At 40.6% G+C, this 16,098-nt stretch overlaps 1 protein-coding gene across 6 annotated transcripts in view; it reads right to left on the bottom strand.

The window, feature by feature from the left end:
- The window catches only part of ttll4 (tubulin tyrosine ligase-like family, member 4), a 36,078-nt gene that overhangs the window by 17,577 nt on the left and 2,403 nt on the right, over positions 1-16,098 (bottom strand). Inside the window, exons 2-9 of one of the 6 annotated variants that reach the window (XM_061692427.1) lie at positions 14,998-15,177; positions 12,370-12,594; positions 10,216-10,636; positions 10,015-10,141; positions 8,352-8,431; positions 8,176-8,239; positions 2,492-2,610; positions 305-415 (exon numbers count right to left, since the gene is read on the bottom strand). In XM_061692427.1, the coding sequence (XP_061548411.1) occupies positions 305-415; positions 2,492-2,610; positions 8,176-8,239; positions 8,352-8,431; positions 10,015-10,141; positions 10,216-10,636; positions 12,370-12,594; positions 14,998-15,165 (1,315 nt within the window). In that variant the 5' untranslated portion in view covers positions 15,166-15,177. Of the gene's footprint in view, positions 1-304; positions 416-2,491; positions 2,611-8,175; positions 8,240-8,351; positions 8,432-10,014; positions 10,142-10,215; positions 10,637-12,369; positions 13,254-14,997; positions 15,178-16,098 lie in introns of those variants that run through there. The other 5 variants (XM_061692429.1, XM_061692428.1, XM_061692430.1 and 2 more) reach the window with 5 other exon arrangements.

Here is a 16,098-nt window from a genome sequence, read left to right as displayed (position 1 = left end):
AAGAACACCACTGAAGAGTTGTTCTTCATGTTTTCAGATTGTAGGGTGAAAGTGCAGCTGGCTACTAGTGTGGTCTGAACGGGTGGCAACAGATTGGTAAAGGAAAAAAAAACAAAAACAAAAAAACTACGAACTAGTTAATTTTTGAAACGATGAACTGAATTTTAAACTACATCGCGTAGAAAATAAACTTTCCCAACGCTGATCCTGTATTATTTCACATTACAATATCTATATCAATGTAATTTTTTTCCCCAATATCGTGCAGCCCTATTACACACACAAAAATGACAAAGTGACCTACTCTTGGTATGTATGAAGTGCGACCTGGTGATGGCGTTTTTCACAACATTGGGTGTGACACTGCTAATCTTCCATTTTAAAAGTTGCATTTGCTCATCAGGGAGCATTTCAACTGCAGGACACACAACAAAATGAAAAATGACTATCATGAAGAGAAGTGAGCCAAAACAAAAGTCGCATAGGTACCCAGAACATAAACATGGTTGCAAGCAACATTGCAGAGATATGAAATCAGAGTCTACTGGAAGTGCAATCCTCGTTAAAGTTGTGATTTCCACTAAATGTAAGATCATTTCGCAAAATCAATGCAGGAACCTCCTTCAGAACATGCAGTGAGTAGGGACACTTAATTGACAGACTGTTTTCAGGCAACAGTAAGTGCTGCTGTGCTGTTTTGGTTAGAAACAGAGTTCAACAGGGTAATTGAGCTTTAAATATAATCAATAACACAGTAATTTCTCGTGTATAATGCGCATTTCCCCCCACCCAAAAAATTGTCAAAAGTAAATAGTGTGCATAATACATGGGTATCGGAGTAAATGGAAGAAAAAAAAATTCACATTTTATAAATGTATGCCACAATAGAGTGGCTATGAAAAAGCTGTACACTTTCATTCCAAAATGCCACCGCCACCTAGTGGTTATAAAAGAGGTGTAGCCTCCACTTTCATTCCAATATGAAATGGATACATATGACTGCATATATGTACAGTTGTGCTCATAAGTTTACACACCCTGGCAGAATTTGTGAAATATTTCTTTTTTGGTTTGTTTTTTTAATATGACCGATGACTTAACAACAACCATCATTAATTTATTTTGTGTCATGTTTTGTTTAATGATAATGCTTTTCTGAAATGCTTGACCGTTTAATTTGAATCCCATCAAAATAAAATTAAATGTGTTTTGCCTGGTCCTTTGTGTTTTCTTTAAAGAATTGTACCCATCTTACAAATTCTGCCTGGGTAATCAAACATATGAGCACAACTGTGTGTTTTCAAATTTACTCAATAAAAGTAGGGCTGTGAATTTCAAAATAAGCGCAAGTAAATTAAAAAAAGGATTACGTGTTCAAATAAAGTGCTTTAAAAAAAACTAACAAAATACAGATAATACTATGTTTTGATCATATGGGTAGATGTAAAATCATGCATTGTAAAAATGCATTATACATAGGTAGAAGGGTTTTCCAGAATTTGTAGGTCAACTTTGGGGGTGCGTATTATACATGGGTACGCATTACACACGAGAAATTATGGTATACTGTTTACATCAAATGGCACCATTTGGCTCTATTGTGGCCACTTTTGGCAAATTGAAACCCAGGAATACAACCTTTTTTAATTCCTCATTTTTTACTGCATTGAATCATACAATTTGGGTAAAATGAGTTTGATTCCCAATGCGACACTTGGAAATTTTAGTTAAATTTTTTCCACCAGATTACAATAACCAGGTTTTAGACAAGGGAACAATTTCATGGAAGAATCTTAGTTTCTGAAAGAGGCATATAATAACTTATTGTACTCCAAAAGAGCCAATGAATGGAGCCATTTTAATTTTAACAAGTGGAGATATCCTCTATTGGCCATGGAGAAGAATTACATTTCAATTAAGAAGTTGAAGAAGTGGTAAGACTACATTACTAATATATAAGGAAAACATGTTATTGAGAGTATATAAACGTTCATTTCTTTGTTTTCCAACTTGTACATTTGCAAACAAACTGGAATTTGAAGGGTTAAAAAATAAAAAATAATGGATATTCTATACTAATGACCTTAACTGGTGTGTGTTAAAGAAAATGTATGCAGTAAAAAGAGAATGCAATGACAAAATAATTTAAAAATTACAGAATATGTTAGTGCAAGGCCAAAAATGGCCATCATCAAACAGAAAGGGTGGTAAAATTGGACAAGGTCTGTGGGTCAATGTCCATGTGTGAACAATCATATGGATTGGGAAAATTAAGTTACTACACCTTTTTAATGACTGGTGCCGACTAAACGAGTCACAGCATCTATTAGAGTAAAGTCACAAGTTGAGGAAAATTGAGGCTCACATCCTCAAATAAGTAATGCCTGCTTAGTATTAAGTGGTGAGGTATAGGTAGAACATTTGGTTTTCAGGTATTATCATAGAGCAGGGAGGATAAGCAGCTCTTTACAGCATATGCGTGTGTGCATACCTTGTTCATTGGCAGTACTGAAATAGAGTGTGGGAGAGATGAGCGGGAACAGGCTGGGAATGAGAGCCGGTTTATTTCCCTGATTATCCTCCACCTCCAACGACATGGGTTCTTTAACACTAAAAGATAGAAGAAAAGTGAATCTATTTCATTTATTACAATAGGAAGTCTATTTGATTCCCCTAAAATATAAAAAAATATATAACAAAGTATCATAAGGCATACGATCAAAATATGTCACATGTATTAAAATTAATTAACCATATCAACTTGCAATATCCCATCATAACAGTGATATCCGCCTGCTCGTGAAACTTGTCAATCAATAGTGAAATCAAAATGACGGGCACTCACATGACAGTCATATAGGAGAAGTCAAATAAATAGATGGTGAAGGACGAGTGTATCTCCGCTTCCAGCTCTCGAGTCAGTTAACGTATGTTTACTATACATGCACGAGCTACAGCTGTCAGCCTAGGACAGGGGTGTGGAGGTTAACTAAATGATCACGTAAAGTCAACAATAGCGGTTGAACCATTTTGCAGAGAAGCACCTACGAGTATTTGGTGGACACTTGTACAGTTGAGAGAACAATGTGGTGCACAATGCTAAAGAGCTTTCCACCGCACTCTGCTGCTTTCAGCCTTGTAACAATGCCTGCGTAGAGAATGGACACAGGAACTGATGGATGTATGCTGCATGTCATCAAAGGGGGAGGCGCCAATTAGACACTACAACCAGGTGTCCATTCAGTGACCATGCCATAAACCTTAAAAGGATCTAAAATAAAGCTGTTTGGTGTTTTCTAACAACAAAAGAGTGCATATTGTGTTTGTTTCACATTAACAGTGGAACCTCAGTTCAACGCACCCACAACCAACATACTTTGGATTTAACGGACAGAATGGTCGTGTCCGGTTGGAACTCAAAACACCCCTTTGCAGTGGACAAATTCCATTAGTTCCAGAATTGGCTGCTGTTGTTTACTGGCGGAATAAACAGACAAAGACTGGTACCCGTATTTACAGGAAAAGCTGCTCGTTTACTTAGGCGCTCGTCCTATATATACTACTCTCTCGAACATGCTATGCCGATACTGGTACAGGTACTGGTACCTTCACTATGGCATCAAATCGTAATAGACATGAGAAAAGGAAGCGCACTAACCTTGCAGTTCATGAAAGCGACCCCGGCTTACCCCAACAACAACTTTCTCCCATGAGCTGCACACCATTGTATCACCCCTCCCAATTTATTGTCAATATTGTTCATATGAGAGTGAAAACGATATATGACAGCAATAATAAGGTACAATACCAACATGAACAAAGCAGTGTTTTGAAACTCAAGTAAGCTGTTATATTTTTTATTTCCTCAAAAGTTGACATTTTGCAGGTGAGGGGATTCCACCTGACAGCTACGATATATAAAATTAGTTAATACTGGCAATTTACAGTATAGAACATTTTGCAGTCTCTTCATTCAGGTTTTTTTCTCCTAAACGGTGTCATTTTGGAACTGGGGGTATTCACCCGACAGCGACAATATATAAAATATGACCAAATACTGCCACTTTATAGTATAGTACATTCCTTTTTCTACACCGGCTATGCAGCGAATTTGTTTTCCACTTCTCCCACTGATGTCACACCAAGACACGGGGAGGCGTGTTGATTTTGGCTATGAAAAAGGGGTGTTCCAAAGGCAATTAGTTATTTACCAATTGCTCCAAAATGGATTGATATTATTGGAAATGGCTGCCAGTTATCCAGTTATATTTTCTTAAGCAAAAAAAGACTAAATCCACATGTTAGTGCAATATGGACAATTAAGACTCCATACCGCCTTTACTTCGAGACAGACCTGTGGATGTATTTGAATTATGCACACCTGCAACACTGCTTCTTCATGTAACATCATGGCGACATCAATCCGCCAAGAAATCAAGAAGACGATTGTGGACTTGCAGGTTCATCCTTGGGTATAATTTTCAGATGCCTGAAGGTGCCACGTTCATCTGCTCAAACAATTATATGGCAGTAACAACACCATAGGAATGTCCAGCCATAATACGGCTCTGCAAGGAGATGGGTTCTGCGTCCCAGAGATGAAAGTGTTTTGGTCCGAAATGTGCATATATACCCAAAAGCAAAAGACTGAAGATCATGGCAGGACTCATCCAGTGTTTAAAGCACTACCTCTGGTAGTCAGGAGGGATGGAATTAGAGCTGTCACAATCAAATCTTTTTGAAATCGATTACCCAATAGATATTTCGAGTACTCAAGAAATTGCTGCCCCACCCCTTAAAAAAAATAAAAACTAATTTGTTTTGTTTTTTTAAATGGTGGTCATTAAGGTCATTCCACTGCAGTTTCCTGTGAAGAGGTGTGTGTACCAACAAAGTCATTTAGCACATTCAATAACAACAAGCGGTGGTGCATTGCCAAACTCAAGCAACTTCGCCAAGCTGAGGAGAACACATATTGAAGCGGGGGCAGGGTCCTGAAAAATCACACTAGAAACCAGCTGACTAAAGAATTTAACATTGCAAAGAGAAACTATTCAGCAAAGTTGGAAAAAACGTTTTGCGTTAATGATTCTAAAGCAGTCTGGCATGCATTTCAATCGCTGACCAATTACAAGCGACGATCACCCCAAGATGAGAACAATAGTAGACAAGCCAACGACTTGAATACCTTTTTCTGCAGATTTGAAAAGGACACTTTCACACCCCACACCCACTGAGCTGCACCACCGACCACTATCACACCACCAACTTCTGCGTTAACCAGCCGCGAACAGGATGTGAGACGCATCTTCAAACAATAAAAGATTAACAAAGCGGCATGCCCAGACCATGTGTCCCCATCCTGCCTCAAAGTCTGCGCGGACCAGCTCGCTCCAGTCTTCACACATATCTTCCATAGTATTGATCTTTGGAACTGTGCGAAGTACCATCCTGTTTCAAACTCTCCACCATTATCCCAGTCCCCAAGAAACCTGCAATCTTGGGTCTGAATGATTACAGGCCTGTTGTCTTGACATCTGTGGTCATGAAGTCCTTTGAACGCCTCGTGCTGGACCACCTCAAGAGCGTCAAAGGTCCCCTGCTGGACCCCCTGCAGTTTGCCTACCGAGCGAACAGGTCTGCGGATGATGCAGTCAACATGGGTCTGTTGTCTTGACATCTGTGGTCATGAAGTCCTTTGAACGCCTCGTGCTGAACCACCTCAAGAGCGTCAAAGGTCCCCTGCTGGACCCCCTGCAGTTTGCCTACCGAGCGAACAGGTCTGCGGATGATGCAGTCAACATGGGTCTGCACTAGAACACCTCGACAGCGCGGGGACCTACGCGAGGATCCTGTTCGTGGACTTCAGCTCTGCGTTCAACACCATCATCCTTGAACTCCTTACCTCCAAGCTTCTCCAGCTCAGCTTCTCGCCTGCCATCTGTTGGTGGATTTACAGCTTTTAGACGGGCAGGACACAGCAAGTGAGGCTGGGGGAGGCCACCTCATCCACACGCAGCATCAGCACTGGGGCACCATAAGGTTGTGTCCTCTCACTACTGCTCTTCTCTCTCTACACGAACGACTGCATCTCAACGCACCCGGCTGTCAAACTCCTGAAGTTTGCAGATGACACCACTGTCATCGGCCTCATCAAAGATGGTGACGAGTCTGCATATCGAAAGAAAGTGGAGCGGCTGGCGCTGGGGTGCGGCCGACACAACCTGGAGCTGAACACGCTCAAGACTGTAGAGATGATCGTGGACTTCAGGAGGCATCGTTCGCCACAGCTGTCCCTCACGCTCTCCAACTGCCTTGTGTCAACCGTCGAGACCTTCAAGTTCCTGGGAATCCCAGATTATCACACTAGTAGTCACTTTAAACTGCATACATTCCTTGAAGTCTCGGCGCCCTTTGCACAATGGTCATTGCACCAGACTTGCTATATTAGTCATTCAAACCGCTCTAATTGCTAGAGGACTATGCATCTTTTTCCACAATTGTAAAAAACATGTACCGGCATTGCCAGATTACAATCAACCTTTTATTGCTCAGTGTTGCCGCTTCTCCTGATTAGGGTCCCGGGCGTACTGGAGCCTATCCCAGCTATCTTCGGGCGAGAGGCGGGGTTCACCCTGAACAGGTTGCCAGCCATTCGCAGGGCGCACATAAACTCACACTCTCACATTCACACCTAAGGGCAATTTAGAGTCGTCAATTAACCTACCATGCATGTTTTTGGGATGTGGGAGGAAACTGGAGTACCCGGAGAAAACCCACACAGGCACGGGAAGAACATGCAAACTCTATTCAATGCTCATGCATTAAGTTCACTCCATAAACCTTCGTCTTCATTCATAGGACATGGACACTATTCTCATTTTATTGGCTCTAAACACCACCACAATGGATTTAAATTTTAAAAAAATAAGATGTGGTTTAACTGCAGACTTTCATCTTTAATTTGAGGGCATTTACATCCAAATCAAGTAAACGGTGTCTGAATTTTAACAGTTGTGTATATCTACCACATTGATGCCTCCTACTTTTTATGGTGGCTGGCGAGCTGCATGCTGGCGCTGCATATACTCGGGTTGTTGAAGTCGGGCTGACGCATCTCTCTCAATACCAAATTAGGACTGACAAACATACTGTACCGTTGGTGGTTTGTTTCAGCTCTATTAATTTTGCTACTGCTCACTTGTTCGCCACATTAATGAATAAGAAAAAAACTGTGCGTGCCTACGAACCAAATGGGAGACACGGGGACCGAACCGAAACAGTAGATACCAAACAACTTTGACAGTTTACAAAAAACGTTTCATCCCTAGCAACATTTGCAATTTTCGATTTTAAAGTCAATCTGCTGTTGTGCGAATCCTATGCTTTCCATTAGCATGAATGGCTCAAGTCTTCTGCAGAATACTGTACTCTGTGTTACCATATCTCCGTAACCTCTCCACCATAATTGATCTCTTGTCCACAGTTTAAAATTGTTTTAAACACCCTGGTGTTTTTTTCTTGTTTGGGGGGTGGGGGAGTGGTGGTGGTGGTCCATTGTATGCTTGATAGAGGTTGTTTTAAATGTGTGTAATTATCTATTTTTTTATTGTTAGTCTGATAGTAAACTCCAACTGGTAGTGGCAAACAATAGCTTGAAGCTTGAAATATTTACTAATTATATCAGTCTAACTGCTGCTTGTGATGAAGTGAGTGGAGCCACCTGTCGCCAAACAGCACTCATATCTGAAGTTTAGGCAAACAACTCTACTCATACCTAAAAAAAAAAAAAAAAAAAAACTTATAAGTCAAGTCAACTCATATCTCAAGGTACCACTGTGCTAATAAAAAATACGTAAACTTCTGACTTTCAAGAAAGTCATGAAAAAAGTGAAATGTATAGTCTGACTTCATGTCAGTGAGGACAAAAAATATATATTTTTTTATATAGTGTACATGACCTTATGGTTTCAACTCTCTATAGGTAACCTATTAAGACTATTATTTCTATTTCCACTAATTGCTATGGGAAAAATCTAACTATTACTACAGAACTGTGTGGAATACTCTCCTGACACAGTAACACTGACACTCTCTACCTTAATTAGAATTTTAGAATATATTTTTTTATTTTATATATTTCTGTGTGTGCTTGCATACAACAGGAAGGCTCACCCAGACAGGCGCAGAAGAGACTGAGCGGATGAAGTAACACTGACAGAGGATGACTCAGAAAAATCTGGAAAAGAATCAAACTGAAAATGAGTTAGCAGATTTTAGGCAACGTGACGGCGCTCTTGGGGAATTGACAGGCAGTTCCATCGCAAGGGTTTGTTCGTTGACATCTTTACCATCATCGCTGCAGGCGTTCTCCAACTCGTAAGGCAGTTCCTCCTCAACATTGTTGTCCACCTGCATGACGTACTCTGAGCTGGAAGACACATACAATATTCAATCGTAAGAGTGTTTAAAAATAATCTCTATTCACCTGAGAATACATCAGCAGCCTGTATGGCACAGTGCCAAAGCAAGTTAAAAGCATTTTAGTCAATTAGAAGCAGGATATATTTCTGGATAAAGTAGAACTGCAATTAAAAAGTAGAACTGCATTTTTCACACATGGTTGAAAAATCCTAAACATGTCCGTTTTATTTTTGGTTTTTTTTATAATATAAACTCATCAGATGTGTTTTTTTCCCCACTCTATACCTTTATGACCGTATGAACGTTACAAAACACACACCAAGCTTATAGTTTTCATGTAATGCTGTGAGCTAGCTCACTAACCGAAAACAATGTCACACTTGGGTATATAGTAAAGAAAAAAAGAAAATTGTCTCACGTATTGTACACTTTATTTTGACAGTTTTTTTTAGAAAATGTAATTCATATTTTGTCTTCACTGAAGTAAAACGCAGAATGCATAAGTCCAAAACACAAAGAACTATTTCACACCTACTAAACGTAAGTCTATTGTCGACCCCCCCCCCCAAAAAAAACCATCTCTAATGATCAAATTACATCTTAACATAGGACCTCTCTTGGATATTATCTCAACAGCTCTCTACTCCATTTAACATGCCTAGATCCCATTTGAGGAAGCAAGAATTGGACTTGCTGTTTGGAGGCATACTACAGTCCACCCTCATAGAGCTTCCTTTAAATGTTTGCCCCAAGTTGTCAACTGGTTGAGGTCAGGGGATGATGGTGGCCACACCATGAGTATTTCTCACTTCTCGCTATACACAAAACAGCTAAATCTCCAATACTAATTTTACCAGCATGGGAGACTGCATTGTCTTGCATGATAATTATTTCATTACACTCCTTTTTATACCATGACAGGAAAGGTTCAGTCAGAAATGCCACATATTTTGCACAGCAGTCTTAAATCCTAAACTTAAATCCGATACAATGGTACCTTGACTTGCAAGTGCCCTAACTTATGGGCCATCACCTGGTTAGTTTGGTCCTTTGTGTTTTGTTTGGTGCTTTGTGTTAGGGCAAAATTTTAATCGTGAATTTTGACATGAAATAAAAGGGAGAGTGATAATCGCTGATGTGCTTTCAACAGTTTAATGAATAGGACAGTCAACACACGAATACAAAGACACTCTCAAGGAGCATGGGAGAAGATGCCAAGAGTGAAGTAACTACGTGGAGTCAGCGCTCCAGCAGTCCGCCCATAAGTAACATTAGCATACGAATATTGCAGTGTGTCTGTGCAACTTTCATCTTAAATACTTTTTGAAACCAGTTTATTTCTTTATATTAGGTTTTATTAAATTTATATTTAACAGTACAGAGATTATTTTTCTTTATTAAAAACGTAACAAAAAATGGTGGTGTTTTTGGTTCACAGTACAAATACGCCTGGTAAGTCACGGTAGCACTGTATGCATAATTTGGAAGACAGCCCAAGCTTGTGGAAACACACACAAGGAAGAAAATAAAACGGTTCATGGTGCTGGGTCTGTCAAGAAGAACAATTTGTTAAACTTTTGACAATCTTACCCATCATCGCTGGCCTCAGACTGAGAGGGAGTGGAGGACAAGCACATAGAAGGGACACAGGCGGCTTGTGCATGCTTGGTCAGGTGGATGGCAGAGATCTTGGTGGTCACAGAGCCCATCAAAGCGCCTAAAGGACGGGACGGTAATTAAGAGTGTTGTCCACGTGTATGAAAACTACAAGACTGGTCTGGTTGTGATTACCTGGGAGGGTCTTCGTCAGCCCAAGCTTCTCCTTTTGTGTGGCAATGACATTGAGGCCATTTGGCATGTGACCATTGAGCTTCCCACATACAGTTCCATTTCTGTCCAGCACACTTTGTGGGAATTTGTTTGCATCCAAGGCTGTCGCCGTTTGAAGCTTACCACGAACTAGCAGTGGACAAACACCTATGACTTGAAGAGGATTGTTAACTGCAGCTGATTTAACATGACCATGTTGTGTCTGGCAGAACTTTGCTGCTGCGTTCCGCTGGTTGGTATTAGGCACCAGAAGGCTCTTGCTCATTTCCACTTTGGCGTCAAGGCTGGAGGCATCCTCTCTCATCTTTGCCCCTTGGAGTTCAAAAGGAGCAAGGCATACGGGAGGCACTGAAGGTGTCAAGGAGAGTTTTGCAGTTTCAAGCTAAGGAGACAAAATGACCAAAATGAGCTGTTGAACCAGAAGTATCTCTTCCATCCATCCATTTTCTAGTCATTATTAGGGCCATGCAATGTTTCAGTACTTTTTGCACAACTTGCTGTTATCTAGCAAGGAGCCAATTATATACTACTCATGCACTCACTGTAGTAGTCTCGACATGCTGCACTATTTGCATATCTGTTGTTGACCAATACTGGCCATTCATGCCGAGTAGCATCTGCCCCATTTGCGCACTGACTGAGGAGTATCTGCAACATTTGCACAATCAACATTATCCCAAATTATCGCACTACTCGTCACTTTAAACTGCATACTCTCCTTGAAGTCTCGGCGCCCTTTGCACAATGGTCATTGCACTGGACTATTGCGAGATTAGTCATTCAAACTGCTCTAAGTGGTAGAGGGGCTATGCATCTTTTTGCACAATTGTCAAAAAAAATATAAATAAATTTGTACCGGCATTACCAGATAACTAGCAACCCTTTATTGCTCAGTGACAGTTTTTCTCAATGTCTATGTCTCAAAAGTGTTCCCTGTCAATTGACTGTCTGTTGTCATACTAGAGCAGCTCCAACTACCGGAGACAAATTCCTTGTGTGTTTTTTGGACATACTTGGCAAGTAAAGATGATTCTGATTCTGATGAATTTGCTGTTCAGCATCTTGTAATAAAACAGTGAGTTGTACAAAAAGTACTAAAACATTGAACTTAATGAATGTACAGTTTACAAAACATTTTCGGTTCATCGTAACATTTTACCCGAAAGCTGAAAGTTATTTTACCCCCCCGCGGGGTCATTTATACAAGTTCTATCACATATGCATGCAATGTAAATTTTTTTTTTTTTTAATGTGTAAACAAAAAATAATCTTTTTAGACCTACATTTCCAAATTGTTAATTTCTGTAAATTACAACTTGGATATGATTATAGACACACTGGACACATCTAATGAGATTCAATTAGCATGTATTGTATAAATTCTGCCTTTACAAAGATAATGCTCACTTTTGATTTGATTGTCAGAGGAATTCATTTACAATGTTTGTGTTTGTTGTTTTCCAGTTTCAAAGTTATTTCATTTCACAACATAGGAGGGTCAATGCATTATAAACATGTCAAACAGTACAGTTTTACACAACTACAAACTACAACCACAATAATAAGCATGTTGTTACAGTAATGCTCCACACATTCACAGTTCACTATTTACAAATTTGCATTTTTTTCCCCCCCTCTGGATATTTGCTGAAAAACCCGCCTTTTTTTTGTGCTCTTTCCAATGTCACGAGACTTCGCCAAAGCAGTCTAAATAGGAATCGATGACAAGAAAATATACTTAGGCGATACATCTCGATTGAGAGACAGGGTTTTTTGTATCTCAGGGAGGAACTACCTTTAGCATGGGTTGTGAGTGGAAGTTACGGAGAGTCTTCGTTGCATGTAGATGCGCATTTCCAGTGCAATTCTTTAAACTCAAATTATATGTCAGCCATTTACTCACAAGGGTAACACAATTTGGGGAGGCATCAATTACTTACTTTTTTATTGCTATTCGCGGCAGGTCCTATGCCCAACGAAAAGCGGGGAATTACTGTAAATGAATAACTCTGACTGTCAATTAAAAATTAACATTATTATCTCTGTCAAGGCAGAATGCTATTGTATAAATTGTGCACGTGTACCAAATGAGTTGCTGCTAAATGTATTTTGTACCTCGGACTTATTCATTTGCATAGAGGGAGGTCCTTGGACTGGTTGCAAGTTGTCACCGCTCAGGATTTCCCTTTTGAGGGCGGAAGCAGAATGGTCGCCTGTGTCCATGGCGCTGCTGCAAACGGGCTTCGCCCCCGCTGACTTGATTGCACTTGGAATGCCATTAAACTTTGGTGGCTGTCTTGGCATGGCTGCGGATTGGCTCTTGGTTAAGTTCGCTTGCTCCTGAGCAGATGAGGAGGCCGGAAGTTTGGTGCGTTCTTGGTTAGAAAAAGGCACTTGAACAGTCGCAACAGTCTTTGGGTCGATGCTGACCGACACAGCGAGAGGCATGGCCGCGTCGCAGCAAGCCTGTGGGCTCCCTCGGTCCCAGGGTGGGGATTTGGTGGGCGTAACACTCCAAAACAAGACAAATTATTTTCCTTTGAAAAGACACGAGGTTTTGGAGACGTCAGCTTGAATTGGACGAGCCTGGGAATTTCCCAAATAGTTTTGAACAGGAAGTTCTTGCTAACTGCTGTTGCCGCTGAGCAACAGCAATCATCACTGCGAGCCAAGCTCAAATATCAGCAAGGAGAACGATGGCAAGCAACTCTTGGAGGAGAGGAGGCATCGAATGCTTTCTCGACAGGCTCACAAAGGTAGGCATGTATAGTTCCTGTATTGTTTTTGCTTTCCTGAAGCGGTTCAGAGTCAGATACAAGACCAAATACAGCCTGGGAACATGAGTTTAACAAGCCATATGATCTTTAATCCTTCACGCTCATAATTAAAGTCTAGGCTTAACATGAGTTTAAGGTTGCACAAAATCTTGTAAAATGGGCTCTGAATTTGTCCTCATGTAATTGTTGTTCCTGGATCACTTCTCAGGTCAGTACAGGACACTGCAACAATAAAACACTGGGGATTACGATCAGTCAAAAATCAAAATAAATAAATAAATATATATATATATATATATATACATATATATATAAAATATCTGTTTAGCGAGTAGCATAAGTTAGCTAACTGTGTGCCTTTGTTAAGACGGGTAAATGATAATGATGGCGAAACGATCTGGCGGTGATACAGCCACTCACCAAGCCAATGCTAAAGAGAAATGCAGTTCTTTTAAAATGGAAGAGCTATGTTTGAACAGAAGAACTAGAGGTGAAATTGGGAGATATTTTTCCTTTTTTTTTTAGCAAGAAGGCTGGGCTGCTCTGTAAAACATGCTGCAAAGCCAAAATACAAAGCAAGTTTTCGAAGGAAAAGGTGTGGACTGAATGGAAGTTGGACTCTCTCTAGCGTCATATTCCCCATAAAACTAACTTGAAGGCTGTTGGAATCTTATGAACACGCAAGATGGAAATGGGGATCTGTACATTATTGCAAGAGAGCGCTGAAGTTCGAGAAAAGGAACGAGCTTTCACACAAAAAGAAATCCGACCTTGATCAAGTTAAAGCTCTTATCGACAATATTCTACTCGCCATCAAAATGAATGCATTAATGCAAGCAAGCAAGAAGCCGATGGGGCCATCAACCTAGACAAACTCTATTACCACTGGAGAAATGAGAAATAATGACCGGAAAAATAAGGTGAAACTCAAATCCTCAATCAGATTTGTGCTTATTCTAGTCTCATTGATTAATCATTTTTATTTATGCATTAAAGAAAATCCCTGAAATCATTTATTTTATCTTTGGAAAATAAACACCTCTCATTTGTTCGAAGCACTTTTTTAATTGCTGTTCATTCTCGTACAGGAACTGATCAGATCAATACAAATGTGTGGATGCCTTTAATACTTACAGAACAGGACCGCCAACCCAATATACAAGATACGACACAGCTCACAAAAAACACAATTTGTCATTTTCATTTTAAGTGGCCCAAATCATTTATATTAAAAGTAAACTAATGGAAATTACTTCTGTATTGAGATTATTTTCAATAAACCGTGTAAATTGTTAAGATCTAAGGCTTTGTTCAGGCGTGATATGGGTGTGGCCGTAGAGTGCACGCCTGATGTTGGTCCCAGTGGCCAAGGAATGCACAGGGAGTTTGTGTGTATGCTCAGGCACATGAACAATTCAAGGGAACAGTGCTGACGACCACTTACCACTTAAATGACATTGATGCACTTATGAGGGCTAAAATATGCCAAGTTTCAGGAGCAACATAAACCTATTTCATTCAAAATGCATTGCTCCCTTTGCACTACAGTTCTGTGAAAATCAATACTTCCTGTAGAAACATTTTAAGAAATTGAATATTGTAAAATGTCAGTCAACAGTTTTAGTCAAAAAAGAGATTGTTTTGGTGGAACCCTTTTGAGTTTTTTCATACACTGACACAACATGTGTAACAGTATTTTTATGTATACATTCATTTACAAGGTAGGCGGATAACTGAACACTTTCTGAATAGTTACACTTTGGTTTGTATGGTAAGATGAGTCAGTTGAGGTTATCAAGATTTCCAGATGGAGGCATACATTTCTGTAAATTTTAAATGATTGGTGTTGTTTTATAAAAAACACCAAGAATGTGCCTACCAGTGTGGTCGCCTCGGTTACGCGCTCTCTAGTATTGTTTTTGTTTTTGTGTTTTTCGTTCATCTTTGGAGACATTACACGACTCACTTGCACAAGGGGAGACTTGCTAACCATTAAGGAGGCTACTCCGGACTTTCTTTCACCAACTTTCGCAAATCCGCTCAGTTTTTTCCCCGAGTTACTCAACGGAGCGGCGTTCGCGGTCTTCGGCGCATGGAGGCGGAGGCGGCGCCACAGAGGGAAGCGAGCCGGCATCCAGGTGAAACTCTGCAAGAGAGGATACAGATTGGCATTCCCGTCGATCCACCTCGCGGATGTACGCTCCCTACCAAACAAAATGGACGAGCTTCATCTTCTGATAAAGACCAGTAAAGACTTCGGACGTTCCGCCACCATGTGCTTTACGGAGACTTGGCTTTGTGACGCTGTACCCGATGGCGCCGTCATGCTTCCCGGCTTACATCTTGACCGGGCAGACCGCGACATGGAATCATCGGGGAAAACAAAAGGCGGCGGAATATGCTTCTATATCAACGAAAAATGGTGTACGGACGTCACGGAGGTCAGCACAAACTGCAGCCCGCATTTGGAGTCGCTGTTTTTGAACTGCAAGCCATTCTACTCGCCGCATGAGTTCGCATCATTCATTCGCGCTGGCGCCTATATTCCGCCTCAAGCGAACACGAACGCTGCACTGCTAATGCTCGCCGAACAAGTCAACGAAATTGGAAAAAAAAAAAACACCCGTACTCACCCCTCATTATTCTCAGGGACTTTAACAAGCTACACTCAACCACGAACTCCCTAAATACAAGCAGCACATCGACTTTCCTACCAGGGAATATAACATTTTGGACCACTGCTATACTACGCTAAAAAACACATACCGTGCCAAACCTCGTGCAGCACTGAGCTCGTCTGATCACTGCTTAGTTCACTTAATACCGACATACAGGAAAGAAATGCGTGAAGCCCACAGTGAAAACAGTGAAAAAGTGGACCAATGAGGCAAAGCTGGAACTTCAAAGCTGTTTAGACTGCACAGACTGGAGTGTCGTTGAAAATTCAGCTGGATGAATATACGGAGACTGTCACATCCTATATCAGTTTTTGAAGAGGTGTGTGTACCAACAAAGTCATTTCACACATTCAACAACAACAAGCCGTGGGTCACTGCCAAACGTAAGC

Source organism: Phycodurus eques, chromosome 12 (assembly GCF_024500275.1).
Source record: "Phycodurus eques isolate BA_2022a chromosome 12, UOR_Pequ_1.1, whole genome shotgun sequence".
Taxonomy (NCBI): domain Eukaryota; kingdom Metazoa; phylum Chordata; class Actinopteri; order Syngnathiformes; family Syngnathidae; genus Phycodurus; species Phycodurus eques.
Note: the sequence above shows the minus strand (reverse complement) of the source record. Positions and strands in the feature narration are given on the sequence as shown.